Raw genomic sequence first — 23,161 nt, 5'->3', positions numbered from 1 at the left:
ATTTGTATATCTCTTTCTTACTAGGTTTATAAATGTTAGCACATATAGGTACAGGATCTCTCACAATCTAGACAATCTCTTCAAATGATGATCTTCAGTGTTAGGGTATAATGTGCTAAATCCGATGACTTTTTGGAAGTAAATTTAAATGGCATGCTACTTTTTGAATTTACATTGAAATATTGGAATCGCTTTTTCAAATAAGCAACATTACATTTCTATTTATTTAACGTATTTATTGACAATTATATTTGGTGATGGGCAACAATTCGTATGAGATCCATCATGTGCTGCATTAAAGGATAAAGACGTCTTCACACAACTAAGTTCAGGTGGCTCTGTTCCGCCTCCTAATTCAAAGGCAAGCTGACGTGCCACATAAACTGCATGCTGAAATATGACCCACCTCACCCTGTAAGAATATGCAGCTTTGATTTTTTTTTTTTATAAAATGCCACATCAGAGCCACCTAAAATGATGTTGTTGTCATGACAATCAGCATACAGCTTATATCCTGTGAGCTATAAGGGGAAACAACATAGAGGGCAATATTTTAGCTGCTGTGACTGGTCACCGTTTCAAGTTTTTCACAGATTTGAAACACTTCTATGCCGTCACTACTTCATTATTAATGGTACTGTGGTTTGACAAATGTTATATTACATATATATATATATATATATATATATATATATATATTTATTTATTTTTTGAATATTCCATGTAGTCTTTCAGTTAACGAGGTCATACAAACTGCATGCATTATAATTAGAAAACAATTAGCAAAATGCTGTTTTAAATATATTTACATGGAGCACAGCATGTTACACTGCATGGACAAACCCATTCAACACTCATTTTTATGTGGAATACAGAAGGATATGTTAAACAAAAAATCAGGCTCAGTCACCATTCTCTTTCACTGCAACTTTTCTTTTCTCCATAAAGTGAAAGTGTAAGGTGACTGAGGGTAACATTCTTCCTAACCTTTCTTTTAGCATTCGACATAAGAAATTAAACAGATTTGGAAACGAGGGTGAATCAAATATATTTAGATGAACTGTCCCTTTAATGTTGAAACAATCCCCCATTATTTGCTGTCACTACTGTCCATCTCCACTCTTTTTTTGTCCCCAAGAAGGTGCCACACTGGTGAGATGACAAGACAAACCTTGGATTCCACAAACTCTTTTTCATGTTCCCACACGACGGCTTGTCGATTTTTATATCCCTGCTCGAAAACTTAATTGTCTGCCTTTACATTTTCCGATAGATAAATTTCCTAAAGCACGTATTTTCACAGAGATGACTGTACCTTAAGGGGTGTTAAATTAATGGCATATAATTGACTAATTAAATGCTTATTGATTAGCAAGTTCCTAGGTGATGAGGACCCAGGAAATGTCTACTTTTATGTGTGAAAAAGAGCCTCTTATTCCATTCTCCAACCCAGGAGTAAAGGAGGCAGAAAACAGATTTTGTTTAAAGAACAGGCCCTTCTGACATCATTTGGTCATGAAGTGTAATAAAGTGCCACTGATCAGTTATCTTTAAAGGTATAGTTCACCCCAAAATTAATATTGATATTGTCTGACCACATTTCAAGCTTCAAAAGCACAAAAAACACAGGAAAACATAATAAAAGTTGTCCATATGACTTGTGCACTACTGTATATTCCAAGTCTTCTGAATAAATATGATAGCTTTGTGTGAGAAATACACCCAAATTCAAGTCTTTACTCACTGATGATCTTTACCTATGCATATGCACTCAAATCAAATATGGCATCTTTGTTCAGGTTTGACATCATGACATCACAAATGTTATTGAAGTCCAATTTGAGAGCTGCTCTTGAGTTACAGTGGAGGTGAAGAATACTACTGAATGAGGGCCTAATTTTTTACAAGATATTAAATGACTTCTTAAATCTGGGAATATAGCACATAAGTCATATGGACTACTTTATCAATGTTTTTGTAGTGTTTCGGCCCTTTTATTGTAGTTTGATATACAATACGTATGTGGTCATTATGGACTGTTGTCGTATGAAAAATAGTTGTGTAATGATTATTCAAAATTACAGCATACTGTTTTGGAACAAAATGAGGGTGAGTAAACAATGACAGAATTTTCATTTTTGGGTGAACTATTCCTATTCTATATTACAATTTACTAAATATTAGACTCAAGGCATAAGATCTACAAATTGGATACAACATGGCTTGCGGTATTGGTCATGGACTCTTGTCCCTGACATAAATGTAAATACAGAACAGGTTAATTCCCTATGAGGGCTGTGTGTTTGTGTTTTAGAGCAGAGAGACTTTGACATGTTTCCTTGCACAAGGTCAGAACAGCAGCGCTCTCCAGCCACTGATGGACACACGCGGTCCCTCCAGAGTGTGTTTGCTCGTGTGCGGGTTCACCCCACAACATCTGTTCACCACCAGCCCTGACCGCTCTGATCTGACACCACCCTCGGCTTGATCGTACCACCCAATTCCCTCTCCAGGGCCAGATGGAGGCCTGATCCCTCCTTCAAACCCCCTCTCTCTCCCTTTTACCAGAGCTGCTTCTACTCATTCAGCCACCCGCCCCACAGGTATCGCCCCAGGCTCGGGCCATGCCACTCACTGTTGACCAGCCTCTGGTGGCTTCACTAGTCCCTCCTGTCAAAAGACAAATTGTTCGACAGCCTGAGCTTTTATGAATTCAGCCCCAAGGTCTATGGCTTGGGAAAATAGGTTAAGGAAAATCCTTGGCCTGAGCTATTCAACTTTGAGTCAGAAGTCTAGGTTTTTTTAAAAGTTGAGTGTGAAACAGGTAGAACATCAACAATGAAAGCATTGGCTATTACATGCAGTTTGCAATAGGTGATCACAGGAACTGCGAGTCACATATGAAGTTAATCATATTTAGCAGTCATTAATGTAAAATAAATAAATAAATAAGGCATATTATTGGAGCAATACCAGTCGCCCATGTAGGCCCCGTTTTTTTACAACTAAACAAAAGCATTGCCTAACACAAACAAATGCCAATTTTGACAAACATTGAGCAATTAATAAACCAGCCAATACAAAAGCATGAACAGAAATACAATCTAAAACAAATATTTATTTTTTATTTTTTTATTATGATTGGATCCTTGTTAGAGATTTTCATAGTGTGACTCTCACGTGATAATATTTTACTGACTTAATTCGTTCCTAATCACCTATTGCCGGTAAACATTTTATGGGCCCGTAGAGGAAAAGTAAGATTTCCGTTCAAATACTTTCCCACAACTCTTTCAGATTGCTCTTATTAAAATCTTTCTACACTTTGAAGAGAAAAGTGATTACTTACTTAGCAGTTACAACAGCTCGACATCTACCTGTCTTGAGCTTTCACATATATGGACAGGCCACTAATTCTGAGACACACAAAAGACTTGAAATCTGCAATTACAAATGCAGATTATCTAAAACATAGTTTTTATAAATATATATATATATATATATATATATATATATATATATATATATATATACATCATGTGCCCTGAATGTTTCCCGACACATGTAATCAAAGGTATTTTGAGAGGCTAGGGGAATTTTGGCAAATGCTCGGCTAACCACAGATGAGGCGGAAAATTTTGTGTGTGTGTTGGTCATTAAGTAGCCACAACATGAATCAATTTAATTACTTATCCTTGCTTTAGTCGTTAACAAGAGGGGGAGCCTCCACTGATAATCCGTGTAATTGGACAATAGGCCTCTCTCATTCAATTATTGACGAGTAGCTCTGTTAGTGTGGTGATATGTTGCTTGCAAAGATTATGGGACTGTTTAATCTACTGTAAGGACTATATATCTTTATTCCAGCTATATAGATGCAGCACGCTGGTTCACTCAGGACATATGCAGTAAATAGAGTATGTTTACACAGGCGATAAATTCTGAAACTTTAAAATACATATATAGAGTAATAACTAATACACCCACATTACAAAATTCATCCATTGTGGTCTACAGTGTACCAGTGCAGGGAATGGTTTTGCATTAAATCTAGCAACCAAATGCAATAATGGTTTCATTGGTAATGCAGGGCCACTGTTAATTAACCCTATACTTACAAAAATCCTCTAGCTACAGCTATTATCATAACTGTTCCATATATGGCCCTTTTAATTGCTATTCAATTAATTCACTCAAATGAATATTTCCCTGACAAGAAGTCATTTTCAAATGAACAGCTTTTTAAAATTATTATATATAAATACAGATAAATATACAAACGTTTGACTGGAAGTCAATGTAGCATGAAATTGTTCCAGTGTGCTTCAGCATTGAAAGAGGAATAGCATTGCTGTTAATAAAATCTTGTGCTTTACTAAATACCTTTTAAGCAACATATAACAGCATGGAAAATCATTGAGACTTTAAGTTAGATTTATAAAATTTTCTTTTGTAGCTTAGCACAAAGGTTTTTGTGTTTTTGCAAAGACAAAAGCCTAAAGCTGAAGTGTTTAATTTCTGCACAAAACTCTGAACAGAATTGAGAAAATAATGATTGTTTTTCAAACAGGTTTTCCAAACAATCCACACATCTGCCACCGGTCAGGGAATACAGATTGACCCATCCCACAGTCACACAACTGGTTGAGCCAATGTTGCTGTGTTGGGCAATTGGGATTCTCAAACGAACCAACATGGTCTCATGCCGAGATGTAATAATTAGTACAACGTAGCAAAATTTTAAGAAATCGTACAAAAATGTGTGACTTCCACTCCAACAGAGAAAAATACTTAAGCTAACGAACGTTATTGCAATTTGTTCCTAGGTTTAACCCCTAACCCAAACCTAAAATTTTAGGTTATTGACATATATCAGTCAATGTATTGCATAAATACGGAATGAGTAAGCAAATGTGTTCACTGACGTTTCCTTTCTTAAAATATAGTGTAACATTCGATGACTGCATTTCCTTGATATCAAATTACATAGGAATAAAAGTCATCCCTTTTTGTACCTGTTGGAAGATATCGCCATCTGAATGGCTCAATACTACGAGTTGTCATGAAACTATATTGAATGAAAAAAAACTATGTTTTGATAGCGCCACAGAGCCACAGCGTTTAAACTTTTTGTGGAAGTCAACCTTCGATTGGTTTACTTATTGCTGACATTGCATATTTAGATAGGATTTACATTAACAAAGAAACAATTACAGATTTCACCTTTAAATGTACCATGAAAATGTTTGCTTGAACAAAAGAATACCAGAATAGATATGATACCTCTCTTTTTTTTCAAAGACATAAAAAGTCTCATTAATTGTGGTCATTACTGCTTGAAATGTATTGATTTAAACATGTTCAAATAATGTATCTCCCCACCCCCATTTTGCCTCTGAGCACAGTGTAATGAACAGATTGTTAGAAATGCATTTTCTAGGCCGACGACAATACCTGATATATGGGGTCGATGAGAGTGTTCCTAATCCATCCATTGCTACAATTTATTAACTTATTATAATTGTATACACAAACATTGTGGTGATTTAGGTGACATAGTGGGAAGATGAAATCCGTTTATATTAAAAGGGGTGCTCACCCCTGAAACACAGATCTGGCAACACCTTTCAACGCCTGCTTTTAACAACATGGTTATTGTTTTATTGATCAAGGTTTTATTGCATATTTGACACCCGTGTTATGTGTTAATCGAACAGCGTATAATTTTCTGACACATATTTTACGAGATTACGACCACAATTAATTGAATAACAATTTTTTTTCTGCAGAATTCTGTCTCCGAGTGTTTTGTAGCAGAGTGGCCCATTTGTCTTGCGGCTATTGTCAGTCATGTACTCTCTCTCCCGGATGGGTAGTGCATGACCCGAATGGAGGGGAAGGAAATGGCCGACAGCGCTCACATCACAGACTCACCTCCGATCCTCTTCTATTCTTTTGTTCTTGGAGTGATATCACTATTAGTTGGGCCATTCTCTGACGTATAATTCCAGCACTCTACACTGAAATGTTTCCATTTTATGGGAAAATTATACAATGCAGAATGCTTGGCTCCTTCTTCAGCAATATGACATTTTTCAAGGAAGGACGAGTTAACCTATATTATAAAAGAAGAACAAATCTGCCACAAGAGCAAAACGTATCACCAATAATATATATCACACTGCTTTCCTGCAGCTGTACTGAAAAGAAACATATGGTATTAGTTTTGAAAAAGCATCATATAGCTAAGCACATTGCTAAATTGAGAAATAATGCAAATGTCTGTATTCACACAAAAAGAAAAGAAGTCATTCCATTAGCTCTCATGAATTTCTCAAAAGTACATTTGCTGAAGGTGGCATAAACTGTATCAGAACTTTTAATTAATTCATTTGTTCATCGTTTGTCCATAATTGAAAGATGTTATTAGTTTAGATAATAAAGGCACCGATACTCTCCCACCTGAACACACACAGCACTCCATGGACCTCTTTAGTGACCTTGTCAGCAAATGTATTATTTGCCACTGAGCAATTGGTAAAAACTTGAAGGTTGTTAAACTCATTTCAAGCCTTTTTGAAATCTTCACACAGTCGCAGTGATAATGTTAGACCTTGGGTGCCCAAAATTCTAGAATAATTGTTTGGCATGGTTATTTGAAGTCCAAACTGCTTAATAATCATAAATATTAAAAGTCAAAATGTGGCAATGAGGACTGTGTTACAGGCAGAAAAGACTCCATTCCATTAGACCTATTAATATATTTAGGCAATTACAGTAAAAAAAAGAAAAGAAAAAATTTTTACATTTATATAGCTTAAAAAAATTATGTTTTTTTGTTTTTTTTTTAAATGGTCAAATATGAGCTTATTTATAACGTATGGTCAAATTCGTTGTCCCACACACAATGCACATTCATGAGTTTGCTACTGTATAAATAAACAGCTTCCTTAAATCTGATTCTACATTAAACTGTATTTGTGACATCTCAATAAAAAGCTCAAAGTTTTTGCACAGTTAAATATCAAGATGAAATACACATAACTTTGATTTCCTTAATAGTTCCATAATGATAAATCTGATTGCACTAATCAAGCCTGAGACAAAATAAGTAAATACACACCTTAACGAGGCATATTTTCAAGCCCACATGGAATCTGCTCCTGCAGAATTCCAAAGAAATTTCAACAGATTTCCACAAAACCAGATCTGTCTATATATTCCCTGTCTCTCGTATATTTGTTTATTACATATTTTTGCTAATTTGATAATGCCTTTAGCTAGTTATTTAGCTAGCCAAAATCAGTGCATACAAAACCAAAACAATTCGCAGGTTGTTTCTGGGCCTGCACATTTTTATAAACTAAACCGGATGGCATCCTCAAATTCCAAGAGACACCTTCTCTGACATTTGAATACGTTTTGGTCAGTTGAACATATGACAACAAACGTGTTTGTCACCCTACACTGTTAAAATCATTTAAGGATAAATTAAGCCTGTACTATCCACAATTAAACCCACATTTTAGCACAGCAGTCCAAGGTAAAACATCAAACAAACCCAGGAACACAATAAAAGGTGCTGAAATGCACCAGTTGAATATCAGCTGTTTTGGGCCTTTGCATTGCATTAGAGGGTTTTAAAACGTTGGTATGCTTTCTGCCTTGAGCCACGAGTATTTGAGAGATATCATATTTAAAGATACAGGGTGATATGCTTCAGATTTGTCCCAATTAATATAGTAATAAGATGTATCAGAGGCCTTATTAATGATGAAAATGAGCCAGATGAATTGGCAGTGTATAAAAACAATGCTAGTCTGAAGAGAAGCCTGTAGCACTAGATGGAAAGACCAGACTCATGAAAATAGGACAAAAGAGATCCTTACCATCAAGGACACACACACACACACACACACACACACACACACACACACACACACTTACAGAGAGATAGAGAAAATGCAGGTCTAGCATTGTGTTACCCTTGACTCTTAAAGTATATATGAATCAAGAAGCTTATTATCTGGTTGACACCATAAAAGAGTTGTTCCGTTCTCAGCACTACTTAGGACTCACCTTATAATGTGCCTGCTCTTAAAGCCAATCATAATCTGTCTTACACAGTAACAACAAGACAATAGTTTATTGAAAATGTCTGATGTCATATCATAATTACACTAATGGTAAAAGCTTTCTTTGCAAAAAATAAAAAATGAAAAATAAAAAAGGTGTGTTTTAACATAACCCAGTCGTTTTCCCAAAAGCCCTTACAAAAATATAGAGTTCACTGCAAATTTGCAACAAATTCACCACAGATAATTTTCACATGCTAATGAGCTTTGCAGCAAATTGTCCATTGTTGCCAAAGGTTTGCTAGAGATTCACCACTACCGGTATATACATATATTTGGAATTCCGAATAATTCCCTAAAGCAGAGAGATTCAAATATAAAAGTAAGTTAGAAAAAGATAAATGTGAACATACCAAATGTCTAAACAGGTTCATATACTCTGCTCCTCAGACTGGAATAGCTGTACTGGATTATCCATTTACAGCCAAGACAATATTGCTAGAAATATCAATAATTCAAAAATATTCATCAAAAATGATCATTTTGGCTTTGACATCTAATTAAATAAAAATAAAGTCAAATAGACTCCCTTCAACCAATGTGGGACTACCAAGAAAAGATAATCAGTTAATAGAAAAAAAAATCTATTTAGTCATTTAGTGGGGTGAATAACTTCAAGGGCCACCCCCACCCATTGGATCACCCTGGGAAATCCCAAGTGAAGACATCGCCTTAGGAAACCTTCGCTTTCTTTGTTTCAGAGAGAATCCCCAAAAGACTTAAGTCATATACTGTTTAACTTGTCCAAATCCAATTTCCTCCTTTTCTCATATTCTAGCGATATTTTGCAGTACTGTGAGGCCATTTATCTGTAGTCTTAATTGGAAATTCTGATATCTATTTTTACAGTCCTTGGGAGGGATATTTCTTTGTCATTTTGAGTGGAATAATGATGGCCTGGTCACATAGCTGTCCTAAAATATTTGATAAAAAAAAAAAAAAAAGAAACATCATAGGGATCTTTATTGTCATTATCAAGAGCCTAATAACGTTACAACCTTGTTTGGAAATCGACCAGTTACCTGTGTTTGAATTAGTAACAATTAGAAACTTAAAATTATTTCCAATTAATTTTACTCAATTCAAGTCAATTTGTGAGCCTTAAACATATGGATCTATCAAACCCTTTCTATTTTAATTCATCCATCATATAAATCTAACTACAGTGTGTCCATGTGTGTGGGATGGGATGCTATACTTATCATTCAATTTCTCCTTTTAAGCAAATGAATTAATCTATTTTTATCATTAAGCGTAACAGATTTCATTACTGGCGAATGAAAGGAGGGGTTAACTAATAAATAATTTACAGCGAGGGAATCTGGTTGCAGTATAATTAATAATCAACTGGATTTAGAATATGAGTTCATGGAAGCTCATTTTATCTGTCTTTGTGTCAAGGTAAGAAGGACGTTAGCACAGTGTATTGTGAGACATAGCTATATTCCACCATGTCTGACAATCGACATAGACCTAAAATAAAAATAAAAAACAGCAAAAGGCTATACACATAAGGAACATGTACATCCACCACTGACTATGATACTACAGTTATGACAGACAATGGCAAACAAGTTATGGTGTACTGTATGGATGACCCACACAGTCATGCACAGATGAAGCCAATTTAAATTATATCTGCAATGTTCTGCTTTTAACTGTTCTGAATTAACTTTTGAACACTTTGTTGGTACTTCCAAGGTACCTGACAAAAAAGTGAAGTCATTGACAATTGTGAACCACATTGCCATATCAAATTGATATGAAACTGATTAAAAGGGCTGCATGTTGTCTTAAGACGAGGATAAAAAAACGAAACAAATATGATTATAGCATATGATCTTTGTCTATACTGTCTATATCTTCATATAGACCAATCTATGTCCAGGGTATGAGTTATCCTGGAAGTATTTTTATTTTTTTACCTATTATAGGTATACTGTAGACTTATATAACATGTTGTAAAGCACTGCCTGGTAATTAGAGTAATTACAATATCCCTTTAAATTTGGTTTATATTTATTGCTTTATTGCTGCAATTCTAAAATCCAAATTGATGAGTTGGGCATTACTGGAGCAAAAGCAAACTACTCTGAATTTACAACATTTGATGCATGTACCTACATCCTTGGCCTTTTTAGAAATCTTTTAGTGAACCATTACCCATTGACCACTATACCTGTCATTATAAATATTTTTAAATGAAACATCCTAATCACTATAATTCTATATTAAAAACATACTGCAACGATGGAAATCCAAGCAACACCTGATCAAACTAATTTATCTGTATCCTGTCTGTTGTGTCCAGCTTGTAATGTTTCTACACAGAGTGCTACAGTGCTCTCACTTACCCAGCACTGTTGAACCAGGCATCTGGCACGGTCCACTCCAACAAATATTCCCCCGTCTTAATTTTTCAATTAGCAGACTCCTTGTTCTCTAATCATATGCAAACACAGCAGGTCATCTTTTAAAATGCAGCTCTAATCTGCAAGCTAGTTAAGAGTATATTGGCAGGCTTGTAAACCTTGAGAAATTTGAATGGAGCTAATTATCAATTTATCTCTGTTGACTGGCTTTTATAGGACAAGCACGTGTACTTGAAGCTGAACTAAGAATTGTTTTAAATGAATATGTTTGTGTACACATGCAAGCATTTTTGTGCATAACGAAAATGTAAAAAAAATACTGAATTTGGTGTGCTTGAGTCGTGCAACACAGTTGTGTTACAACACGTGGCAAGAAAGTCAACACAAACATGTTAAAAAAAACGGATAAAAAAAGAACAGTGACTGGCTGTTCTCAGCTAGTCAGTCACTCAGCATGACCAGTCTGGTTAGTTACTGTAGCTTTTCTTAGATGGTTCTTGGACACTTTTTTGTTGATCAGTCTGGGAGACCAGCTTGACTGGCCTGGCAAGGCTGGGTGATCATCTTAAACCAGCACAGAAAAGTCAATCATCTTAGGCTGATTTTAGTTGGTGGGTTTTACAGCATCAACAGGGATAAAGGAATAGTTCACCCAAAAATTTAAATGCTCTTATCATTTACTCACCCTCATGCCATCCAAGATGTGAATGACTTTCTTTCTTCTGCAGAACACAAAGATTGTTATCGAATATTTTTAAAGAATATGTCAACCCTATAGGTCCATACAATGCATGTGAATGGTGACCAGAACTTTGAAGCTCATAAAAGCACATAAAGGCAGCATAAAAGTAATCCTTTTGACTTCAGTGGTTAAATTCATGTCTTCTGATGCAATCCAATCGGTTTTATGTGAAAACAAACCAAAACTGAACTCCTTTTCACCATAAATCTTGACATAAGCAGATAATGATTTTAAGTTTGATAACACTTCCTAGAGCCATCTAGAACACCGAGCATGCGTCAAGCACTAAAGTGTCATCGAGCTTGAAATCATGATCGTGCCTAGAAACTCAATGGCAAGATGAACAGTGAAAAAGGAGTTACATTTTGGTCTGTTCTCATCTAAAACCAACTAGATCACTTCAGAAGATATTATTTTAACCACTAGAGTTTGATGACTTTATCTGCTTTTTTGAGATTCAAAGTTCCGGCCACCATTCATTTGCACTGAATGGACCAACAAAGCTGCAAAATTCTTCTAAAAATCTTTCTTTAGAAGAAAGAAAGACATAAACATTCTAGATGGCATGAGGGTGAGTAAATTATTAGAGAATTGTCATATTTGGGTGAACTAACACTTTACGCTTTGATGTTGTCCTGACAAGCATATATTTCATAATTTAGTTTCATAGTTACAAGTATAATTTTAATTACTTTCATATATCTATATTCATAATTTTATATTTAAAGCATTAAGATCATAACATTATTTATGCAATTATAAGTGCTGCGTAAATGCATTTATTCCTGCTCTGAGCAATGCAATTAAACAGGCTGTGTAAATAAAACAACCAAATGCCACATCAGATGCATCTTCTGTCAACTCCGCAGTGTAAAAATGGTCAATTAAAAGATAATTAAAATTTTGGGGGTAAACTATTCCTTTAAGTAAACTATTGTATGTTAATTTGGTGAAATTTTTAAACATAAGATATAACTTAAGATATTAAAATCAGAAAGAACAATAATTTATATGTATTATCAATTGTTTCTCCTAGAAAGCGAGAGAAAATAGCTAATTTTGCAGAAGTTTCCAATGTTTTGAAAATACCCTAAAATCTCACGTCTCCTTTAGAATTAAATTCGACTAAATGTAATCTTGAAAACATATTTAGCCTATTTAGAACATTAATGATGTCATGCTGAAAGGGTATCGTTACCTTTGAATCTTTTGGTTTGTTTTCATGGGGGGGGGGGGGGGTTGTTTTCATCTCTACCACAAACTAAATGCGCGCCAAGACGTCATCAGTACAAGGCGTGTCATGTCAATCAAATGTGACGGGCTCTTCAAACCAGCAGTGACCAGTGACCACTAGCGGAAAAAGAGAGAGAGATGGTAGATGCGCCCCAATGCAGTTAAGTGATTCTTATTATCCTCATGGTACCGAGGGTTCCAATTTGTTTATCTCAATATCGACGTAACTTTCTCTCTTTCAGCGCGCGATTCTTTTTTCCACTGCTGAGGGCGTGACGCGCGTTGTAACATCACTTATGATATCATGCTTAACAACACTCTCATGAGTTATCTTTTTATTTGTCGTCAGTGAAATTATATCAATGGTAAGTCTCCATACATAGTTTTAGCAAACTTTTTTGGGAATCGGTTCCTTGATAACTTGGTATTATATTGTACTTTAATCATATTAAACAGATGGCTGGACATAAATGTAGACCAGACGAAGAAATCGAGCTTGATTTGATCAAAACTGGAGAGAGAACCACTTTGATAAAAACAGGTAAGTTAAACAATAAACAATGCTGTATGCAGACACATTAGTACACACATCTATTCAAACTATCTTTAAATCTAGGCAATGATTTTGGGATGTTGCATGACACATTGGACCGAAGGTATAGATTGAGACATTATTGATACTGTATATAGATTGAGACATTATAGATACTGTGTGTGTATATATATATATATATATATATACATACAGTATTTATAATGTCTCAATAAAAAGTACTGTGCAAAAGTCTTAAGCACATAAGATGTTTCACAAAAGCATTTGTCTTAGGATGGTTATTTATATCTTCGGCTTTAGTGTGTCAATAGGAAATATAATTGTTAGACTCCCAAACATTACTTTTGCAAATAGAAAAGATTAGAATAGAAGAACAGGGAGCCCTGCAACCTATGTAATGGCCCCCACAAAGCCCCCCACTGAACATTGTTTTCTGTCTGAGATTACATAAGAGACAGGAGCAATTGAGACAGTTTAAACAAATATAACCCTTGGGTGAATTCTCCAAGAAGCTTGGAACATCCTATCTGCCAACAACCAAGAAAAACTGTGTCCAGGTGTACCTAGGAGAATTTGTGCTTTTTTTTTAATGCAAAGGTGGTGGAATATTGATTTAGGTTTTTTATGTTTACTGGACTTTGTATGACATTAAGTGATAAATGAAAACTATTAATTTCCAAATTTATTTAAGACATCCTCACTATGCAAAACTTTCACAAGTGCCTAAAATTTGGTTCAGGCACAGTACTGTATATATTAAGAGACACTACATTTCCCCAAAACATTTTGAGGTGAAGGATGCCACAGTTCCCTTACGACTCAGTACACTTGACATTGTGTTTGCTAACCCGTATGGGGAATGTCCTTCCACATAACCTAGTGGCACTGTTCTAATATTGGCTATGGTGTTGGAGTCCCGCCCTTTTTAGGCGTGAAGCTGTTCGCTATTAAAGCAATCAAAAGAAATCAGCCAAGACCTGAAGGTACCATATTCATCTGTACAAACAAAAGTACGCAAGTATAAACACCATGGGACCACGCAGCCATCATACCGCTCAGGAAGGAGACGTATTCTGTCTCCTTGAAATGAACGTAGTTTGGTGCAAAAAGTGCAAATAAATCCCAGAACAACAGCAAAGGACCTTGTGAAGATGCTTGAGGAAACAGATAGTCAAGTATCTATATCCACCGTAAATGAGTCCTATAACGACATAACCTGAAAGTCTGCTCAGCAAAGAAGAAGCCACTGCTCCAAAACCGCCATACAAAAGCAAGCCTACAGTTTGCAAGTGCACATGGGGACAAAGATCTTACATTTTGGAGAAATGTCCTCTAGTCAAATGAGAGAAAAATTCAACTGTTTGGCCATATAGACCATCGTTATGTTTGGAGGAAAACGGTTGAGGCTAGCAAGTCGAAGAACGCCATCCCAATCGTGAAGCATAGGGTGGAAGCTTCATGATGTGGGGATGCTTTGCTGCAGGAGGGACTGGTGCACTTCATAAAATAGATGGCATCATGTGGAAGGAAAATGACCCCAAGCATGCCTCCAAAGTTATGGCAAAATGGCTTAAGGACAATTAAGTCAAGATAGTGGAGTGGCCATTACCTCAATCCGACTGAAAATTTGTTGGCAGAACTGAAAAAGTGTGTGCGAGCAATAAGGCCTACAGACCTGACTCAGTTACACCAGTTCTGTCTGGAGGAATGTGCCAAAATTCCAGCAAATTTTTGTGAGAAGCTTGTGGCAGGCTACCAAAAATGTTTGACTCAAGTTAAACAATATAAGGTCAATGCTACCCACAGTGTATGCAAACTTCTGACCCACTGGGAATGTGATGACAGTAATACAAGTTTAAATAAATAATTCTCTACTATTATTCAGAAATTTCACGTTACTTAAAATAAAGTAGTGATCCTAACTGGCCTAAGACAGAGAATGTTTTCTACGATTAAATGTCAGGAATTGTGGAAAACTGAGATTAAATGTATTTGGCTAAGGTGTATGTAAACTTCTGACTTCAACTATATATATAAATATCTAAAAGAGTCGTTTAAGTGTTCACGTCTTTATATCGTTCCGTAAGTGTTCCTTGGGCGAGAGGCACATCCCGCCATCAGATCAGCATGAGAGCTGCATTCACTCTCTGGGCCGTGCCCATACAGAGTCAGTTCTCATGGAGACAGACTGCCCTCACCGTGAGGGCATGAGTTTCAAGACGCTTTGCACGCAAATCGCCCTCGTTCAGAGGAACCTACAAAATCTTTCCTTGATGAATGGTTCCTGAGGTCCAGACACCGTCAAGCTACCACATACCGTAGATCTGTCAATTTCATCCCTGAAGTTCATAACGAACTGTCAAAATGCTGGCGCGCCTATTCAGCTTGCCTGCGCAGCGATTATATCTTCTCTAATGTGGATCATGGGGAAGAAAACGGTTATGCCCAACTATCTCCCCTGAAAGAGGCCGTAACGGCACATCTCTGCCCGGGGAGTAGCAGGGTGTGGAACCCCCACCGCAGCAAAGGGCTCCTGACACACAATACTTTTCCTCTCTTCCCCAATGCTGTTTGTCGGGAAAGGCACATTGTTGTTCAATGTTCAATGTTGTTTTCTGTGTCTCACATTAATCACATGCAATTATGTTTGCACATTAGGCACAACCGGTTCCCAACGGTGAGCGGCGCATTATATCATGTATGAATGTACAAAGGTTGCAAAAAGATTACAGCGATTGTTGCACATGCACAAGACGCTCACACATTTTCAGTAAAGAGCTTTCTCTCTTCAAAGCCTCACATTATGTGCAACCGCTTCCCAATGGTGAGAGCGCATTATATCATGTTATGAAAATACCAAAACGCCCTCTGTCTCGTTACGCAGGTGCATGGCAAGCTCTTACTGGCATTCCGATTGGGTCCAACAAAAACGATCGAACTTGATTACATGATCCAATTTGTACATTGGCCTCCCCATTTCAACAGTGTTCTGTCTACCATGATTTTGTCCAAAGACGCGCTGGTGTTACGAGCCGAAATACAAAAACTTCTCGTAAAGAACGTGATAGAGGTTGTTTTCTATAAATGAATAAGCCTGCTGTCCTGCTGCGCGAATGCGTTGCAAGTCCTCACAAGCATGTCAGAGCTGGTGTTTAAAACAATCGAGCACAATCTATAGTCTGACCACATGAATTGCCAGTTTTGCATGCACAGACTGCAACACACACAGTGTGATTTATAGCCGTTATTTCATCCTTCTATAAAAAAAACCCTGGCAAACCTCAACCCGTTCTAGTTCTAAGACGCTGGAATTGTGCACTTGCGATGCGCTCATTCAAAATGTTAACTCAGAAACAGATAATTTTGCACATCCGTCCTCTGGACCGCGTTACAGGTGGCTTTTTACATTTGCGTTCCAGGGAACTGCGTATCAATTAAAGTCCTTCATTTCAGTCTGTCTCTAGCTCCCCACACATTCAAGAATTGTATCGAAGTGGCGCCAGCCCCATTGAAAATGAATTGTGTGTGTGTTTTGAATTACCTCAGCAATTGGTTATTACTAGTCAATCAGAGGCATTACTGAGTAAACACAGATACTTGCTGCTTTGCCATAAGGAAAATCTGGTCTAATTTCAACTGACACTTTTCAGCACACTTTCCCCCTGCCAGTAAATCTAATTTTTAGGAGTTCATGTGTGAGCACCTCCTGCACGAGCATGTACAGACCATTCTTCTGTGTGTTTCAGTTCAAACTGAAAAAACACTACCACTGAAGTCTTTTAATTTTCATGTGCATCGCATTTACTCACCCCTGTCAAGCTGCTCTAGCACCATGGACAGCGCCAACCTTCTACCAACAGGGTGTTATGCTGGGTCTAGTTTCAAAAAGAAAGTTCTGACCACATATGCATCCAACACAGGTTGTATAATTGAAGCCCAACTTTTGACATCTGGAAACAGGTGCGAAAAGGCCATGACACGTAAGAGCACATAAGAGACACCTAGAGCTACAGGCCGTCTCTCTAGCTTGGAGAGCTTTTCATTCCGATATTGTGAATCACCACTTTCTGATTCGTTGGGACATCACAACAGTAGTGGCGTATATTTGTCATGCTGGCCCACGTATGGCTGGCAAAATGCAAGTATCCCAGTGTACTTCCTTCATTCTGTCATCAGCAAAGTCCGAGTGTACATTGAAACAGGTCTGTTAATTTTGCCGCAATGGCCCAATCAGTCCTGGTTTCTGGAAATGCCACAAAAGAAAGATCTTTTCTCTCAAACACAATGCATGGTTTGGCATCCCCAACCAGAGCTGCGAAGCCTATATGTGTGACCTTTGAATGAACCAGAAATTACGCATTCAGTCATGAACACCATTTTACAGGCCAGAGCGCGTCCACGAGAACTGTCCCAAGGGACTGCAACGTAATGGTTCCTCTCTGGAAGATTATGTTGTGTAGTGCGGCGTGATGGGATTCTGTTCCCATATGTGTTAGCAAACTCAATGTCAACTGTATAGAGTAGTAAGGGAATGTGTCGGTTACATACGTAACCTCGGTTCCCTGAGACAAAGGGAACGAGATATTATGCATGCTGGCCACACTACAGACTCGGAGTTCTTTTGAGGTGTGAGCGATGCGCTCCTTGTCCCTCAGTCAGAAAATTCTGAGGAATGGTGTTTGCACTCCTGCTTTTATAGCGAACAGCTTTGCGCCTTAAAGGGCAGGACTCCAAAACCATAGTCGATATTATAATTTTGCCGTTATTGTAGGGAGGTTTCAACTAGGTTGTGTGGAAGGACACTCCCCATATGCGTTAGCAGACACAATGTCTCGTTCCCTTCATCTCAGGGAACCGAGGTTACGTACGTAACCAAGACAATATCTTTCACAGTTTTAAAATAGGTGAAATCTATCCCATTTCATAATGCATCTGTTCTCTATTCTAAAATCTAATAAAATAAACACCAAAATGTTTAGCTTGTAGTTTCGATATCTTGATATATACTCAGACTTATAATATATTCAGAACACAAAGTATTACAATGTAACTTCTTTAGTTAAACCCTTCTGGCCCATTAGTGCACAGCTCACCACGTTTATTAATCTGAATAACCTGTAACAGAGATGATATCTTGTACTGATGTACAAAAGGGTAATGATTGGCATACCTGGGGTTATTGATTTGCTCTTGCCTGCTTATTTTGAAGTTGCTTTTTTAATTCTGTTACAGTGTATGTGCTTGTACCAAAAAGCATGCACTCTACCATAATAAAACACAAAAGATTCATCATATTTATAACGTCTGTCATTTCACAGTATGCTCACAAACACACTGAACACGAACCAAAGTTCTTTTTCAATTCTTTATCCTCTTTTCTAAATTATTCTATATAAGGAGAGAAAAGGCAGGGAAAAAAGCAATACAGCCCAAAGCCATTTTCATTTTTCTCCTCTTCTCTTTCTTATTATGGACTAACAATGCAGATTCTTCTATGGAAAATATGTCCCATGTGTTAATTAATCATCAGACATTAAATGTTGAATAAAAGCACATTTAATAATTAATTTGGGATAGGTGGGAGGAAAAAAATAAACAAGGTAGTGCAGCCAAAGCAATGATTCATTAATAGTTTGCATTCAGATCTGGCAGATTCATAATTGAATGATTCCTGGGCTCACTTTGAGAGCAGTGTGTGCAACGAGAACACATTTCAACATGTTTTCCTGACAGGGTTTGATAGTTCTCTTAACGAGAACTGACACAGTGGATTTTAGAATATTGATTGTTTTTCATATAAAGTTGTAGCATGCATATGTTTGTTACTGGTTAAATTTTTTCAATGTTTAAATGCTCCTATCCCAGTTTATTGTGCAGATACAGCTATTAGTAAGGCATTCACAGGTTGATTTCCCGAAGAGTGTGATGAGTGTAAAGGAGTATTTACAAAACCTGTTTGGAAACGAATAAGCGTAACCTGGGCAGTTATGCCTTTGTGTGTTCAGTTGTCTGACGTCAGGATGATGCTGAAATACGCGCAAGCCGTTTTTCCAGCTTAGCTTTAATAAATGGTAATTTTTCAGCAGGGAAAATGTTTTGAATTCTTAAAGTTACCTTATGTGTTGTCTCAAAAAATCAATCAAGATATACAGTAAAAAATGATATTTTGGTCTGTTCTGTGTTACTTATACTTCTGTGTTACTTATACTTATACAGACTGTTATGCTCTTTAATTGTGTACTTCTGACATTGAGTTTGCTGACATGTCTTTTGAGGGCGGGGTTTTGGAGAGAGAGCTTGTAGAATCGCTTTAACACAGCACCTTTAATATGTTATTTATGGATTAGTTTGAAATTCCTCAAGATAAACATTCAGATTATTCCAAAAGACAATGGATTCTCTTTTTGCAGGAGTGGAGGTTTCCAGCACATTATCTGGGAAAACTGAACAGAGGCTTTCTCCTATTCCTGAGCTAGATCCCTGGGAAAGAGAAGCAAACATAAGCTCTCCAGAATTCTCTTACTCCTTATGTTCAGTGGACAAGTACAGCACTGCCTCCTCTTCAAACAACTCACTGTCTGACTCCCAAGAGAAAGGAGGTGAGCCATGCATCATCATATTTTCCCCCAATAGCTCTTTCGCAGACCACCTTCATGGCTGTAATGTGTTATTATGAATAATAATTACAACATCAACAGTCACTATGAATTTTCTTGTTGTAAAATAATTATCTCCAAAATTAGAGAATGTTGTTTTAAAAAATCCTTTGATTTTTTTATGAATTTATGTGTTGCCACAAGCATATAATTATGCATTTTTAAACTGTTAATTATTCAAACGTATCTATAATTTACAATGAAAACTAAGGGAAAGCATGCGTTTTTAAAGCTGTCTACATCAGTTGAATTAAGTGAATTAAGCAGCACATTCGATTAAATTTGCATAAAAATATGAATTATTAAAACCAAGCACTGAGAATATTATGATTCAACAGCTTTTTCGATATGATATTAATTAGAACAATATATTTTCCCCATCTTTCAGCCGGTAGGTTCAGCTGAGTTAAGGTGCAGTCATTATGTCCCTTTCTAGTGCTTCACACATTCGTTACAATGTGTTTCCTGGTATTATATTCCTAGGTTAATCTAATTCCTACTCTTATGCTCAGAGGCAGGGGTATTTTGTCCGGCATTATGCTCAAATCTACTTAAACTCTTGAAAGCCCCATTTGAAGCTTGGTTTATATATTTTTTTTACAAAAGACCCTGGGCTGTACAGGATGGCAATGTTTCTCATGAAGAGATCATCACATTAACTCGACTAAGCTAAAGTCCTGCTAATTTTTAGGTATGTGTCATCCCCATATATTTAATCACTTGGCAGTGGCTCACTCACAGCAGAGCACCGTTGATCCTCCAAGGAAAGGAAACACCTATAAAGACAGTTGATAATTGATTTCATCTCCAAACAGCTCTATTCCTTTTCTCTTTGGAAGCAAAGGTGATTCGGTAAATTATGCATGTGTACAGAAGTGCCTGGCGAGAGCAGGGAGGCTTTTAAACTGTTGTACACAAGAGGTGCAAACAGACAGCAGGTCATTAAGGGCCTTTGAGTGTCTATCTCCATCAGCTGAAATCCCAAGGTAAGAGTTTTCAAAGAGGCATTTATGTTCTATAGCATATGTAACAGAGTGTGTTTTTTTTTAGCTCTTGTCATGATCATGTTATTTTGAGTGCTTGATTTAAACATTTTTGGACAGTAGTTTGTGCTTTGCTTTTTCAAACATGTTAACATACAGTTTGATGGTAACATCATGCTTTGTTAGAGAGATGTGATAACTCATGTCATTGCTACAGTATACCTAAATTTGTGCTTATCAAAGCAGCTTCCTGGTTAAATAAACACTGGAGGTGCTACAACAACAATTACTTTTATTCACTTCGCAAATCACAAGTAAAGAGGCATATATTATCAGTTCATAATCACTTATTTTTCACCCTGTTCCTTACATTATGCTGTCTTATGACATCAAAACAGTTTTGTCATTTTGTTTAGCCATGACTTGTAAGGTGAGACATTAACCAACTAATTTACAATTACAAGCTTGTTTAAATTGTGCAGTAGCTCAACTGATTTTGCATTGTTCTTGCGGGTATGAGTCCTGAAGAGCATGTGAGCCCAAAGTGTCATAGAAGCACCACAGAAAGACTTGGTTACTTCAGCAGAGTTTTTTGTCTCACATTTGCTTATATGACACAATCGGTTAGGTTAAGGTTTAGGGTGGGGAGGTAGGGTTTGTTGATTTATAGCTCGTTAAAGCATTAAAAGCCTGATCTGTTTGGGAGAACATTTATCGTGCTTTTAGCACCACAAATGTGAATTTCCCCTCAGAAAATCTGCAATATGTGTAATGAACTACGTAATAACACTTTGTATTAATGCTGCTACAGTCAAGTAATTTTCCTGAGATCAGACTGGTAATATATAACCAGTCTCACAACCATTTGTTCATGGGAGTTCTCCTTTTTAATTGTATGTTACAGCTGTGTAAATTGTGTTCTCATCGCACCACTTTTATTGTATTGGTTTGCCAAAGGCATATTTTCTAAACTTTATTTGTTCCGCCCATTTGCTTTCATGACATATGTATTTATCATCTATGCCTATAACTCTAACTTTTCTGCAAAATACCCATAGGAAAGTAAAATCCACATGAGATTAGTTAATGTAATGAGATCTTAGTTAATGTTAATTAATAAAAATACAATTGATCAATGTTAGGTCATGTTAGTTTATAGTGAATTAACTAATACAACATTTATATTTTAATTCATATTAAATAAGATTAATTTTGTTTATGAATATTGTTCATTGTTAGTTCATGTTAACTAATGTTGTTAACTAATTTTTATAAATGGAGCTTTATTAAGTTTACCAAGATTTCTTTAATAGCACAATTATTTCTCCTAGGCAGCAATGAGTCTTAATGGAGACCAAATACAAAGATTCTTCCTGATTCTCAGATTTTTATCTCCTGAGAAATTTACATTTACATTTATTCATTTGGCAGATGCTTTTATCCAAAGCGATTTACAAAAGAGGAAAACATAAGCGAATCATCTTAAGGAGACAGTGGTACAAAAAGTGCCATATTACAAAGTTTCACAAGCAAATTGACACTAGTAATCACATGTGTATCCTCTAGAGTTTCAAGAGAGATCTGAACTATGTATCAAGCTCAGATTGTCCAAGATAGCTAAATATGCAATGAAAAGTCAAAGATTTCTCATCAAATTATTCAAAGACCAGATGATCTTGGCTATGCTATTTACATTATTTTTTAGCCCTATACTCTTATTGTATTTCAACAATTGTCTAATTTGTAATAAACATCTGAGACAAAGTTTAAAACATAGAGTTACCGAGAACACTTTTAACTCTCCTGACCAATAAAAGAGCAACCACTGAGCAATAGCATTTTTCTCTGGGTCAACAGCAATGCAAGGCAATGTTTCCTCCCTGAGGAAGCTCTTTTAAATGCACTTCCTTCTTGTGGCAACCTTGAATAAAGAATAGGTACGTTAGCATTTCCTGTTAACTGCCCACAAATGCCATGGTTTCTTGGTCTTGTTGTTCAGAGGACTGTGCCGGGGTTGTGCTGAATTTTCTCTTCTGCCGATTCTACGACCTGTGTCTCATGCTACCCGAGACGTGTGAGCGAGCTGCTTACTTCATCTGTCCTGCCTACATGTACTTTTCTGCCCCTGTGGAACCTGTGCACAGCACCGACTGGAACTGCAACTGCGATTTTGACTGTGGTCTCATGGATGCCTGCCACGAAACGGGGGAATGCCTTGAGCTTGCCATGGAAATCTCTGAGGTTTGCTATCGCTGATGTGCAAGCAAAGCTTAAGACTTCAGAGTCTCCAATGCTTTGTTGAGACTTTGGAATGATACTTTTATTAGTTACTTTGGTAAGTTTGCCATGAACTATATGCAGATACCTACTCCAGAACAATACATTCTACACCAAAACAATGAAGTTTGTCAGTTTGTTGTTGTAGATATTATTGTTCATTTGAAAGAATCTTCTCTAGGTGGGAAAATATGAACATTAACATAGCTT

General features: G+C 36.7%; 1 protein-coding gene across 1 annotated transcript; it reads left to right on the top strand.

The window, feature by feature from the left end:
• The first annotated feature begins 12,938 nt into the window (after positions 1-12,938).
• On the top strand, positions 12,939-22,930 carry LOC127653772 (myoD family inhibitor domain-containing protein 2-like). Its single transcript, XM_052140544.1, has 3 exons — positions 12,939-13,023; positions 19,446-19,634; positions 22,674-22,930. The coding sequence occupies exons 1-3, from the start codon at positions 12,939-12,941 to the stop codon at positions 22,928-22,930; spliced, it is 531 nt and encodes a 176-aa protein (XP_051996504.1).
• The last annotated feature ends 231 nt before the right edge of the window (positions 22,931-23,161 follow it).

This window comes from Xyrauchen texanus, chromosome 13, assembly GCF_025860055.1.
Source record: "Xyrauchen texanus isolate HMW12.3.18 chromosome 13, RBS_HiC_50CHRs, whole genome shotgun sequence".
NCBI classification, from domain to species: domain Eukaryota; kingdom Metazoa; phylum Chordata; class Actinopteri; order Cypriniformes; family Catostomidae; genus Xyrauchen; species Xyrauchen texanus.
The sequence above is the reverse complement of the archived record's forward strand: the minus strand, read 5'-3'. Positions and strand labels throughout refer to the sequence as shown.

Coding starts and splice junctions, on each gene's coding strand:
- LOC127653772 (XM_052140544.1), top strand. CDS start 12,939: ATGGCTGGACATAAATGTAGACCAGACGAAGAAATCGAGCTTGATTTG. Junction 13,024..19,445: donor AACCACTTTGATAAAAACAG/GTAAGTTAAACA, acceptor CTCTTTTTGCAG/GAGTGGAGGTTTCCAGCACA. Junction 19,635..22,673: donor TGACTCCCAAGAGAAAGGAG/GTGAGCCATGCA, acceptor CTTGTTGTTCAG/AGGACTGTGCCGGGGTTGTG.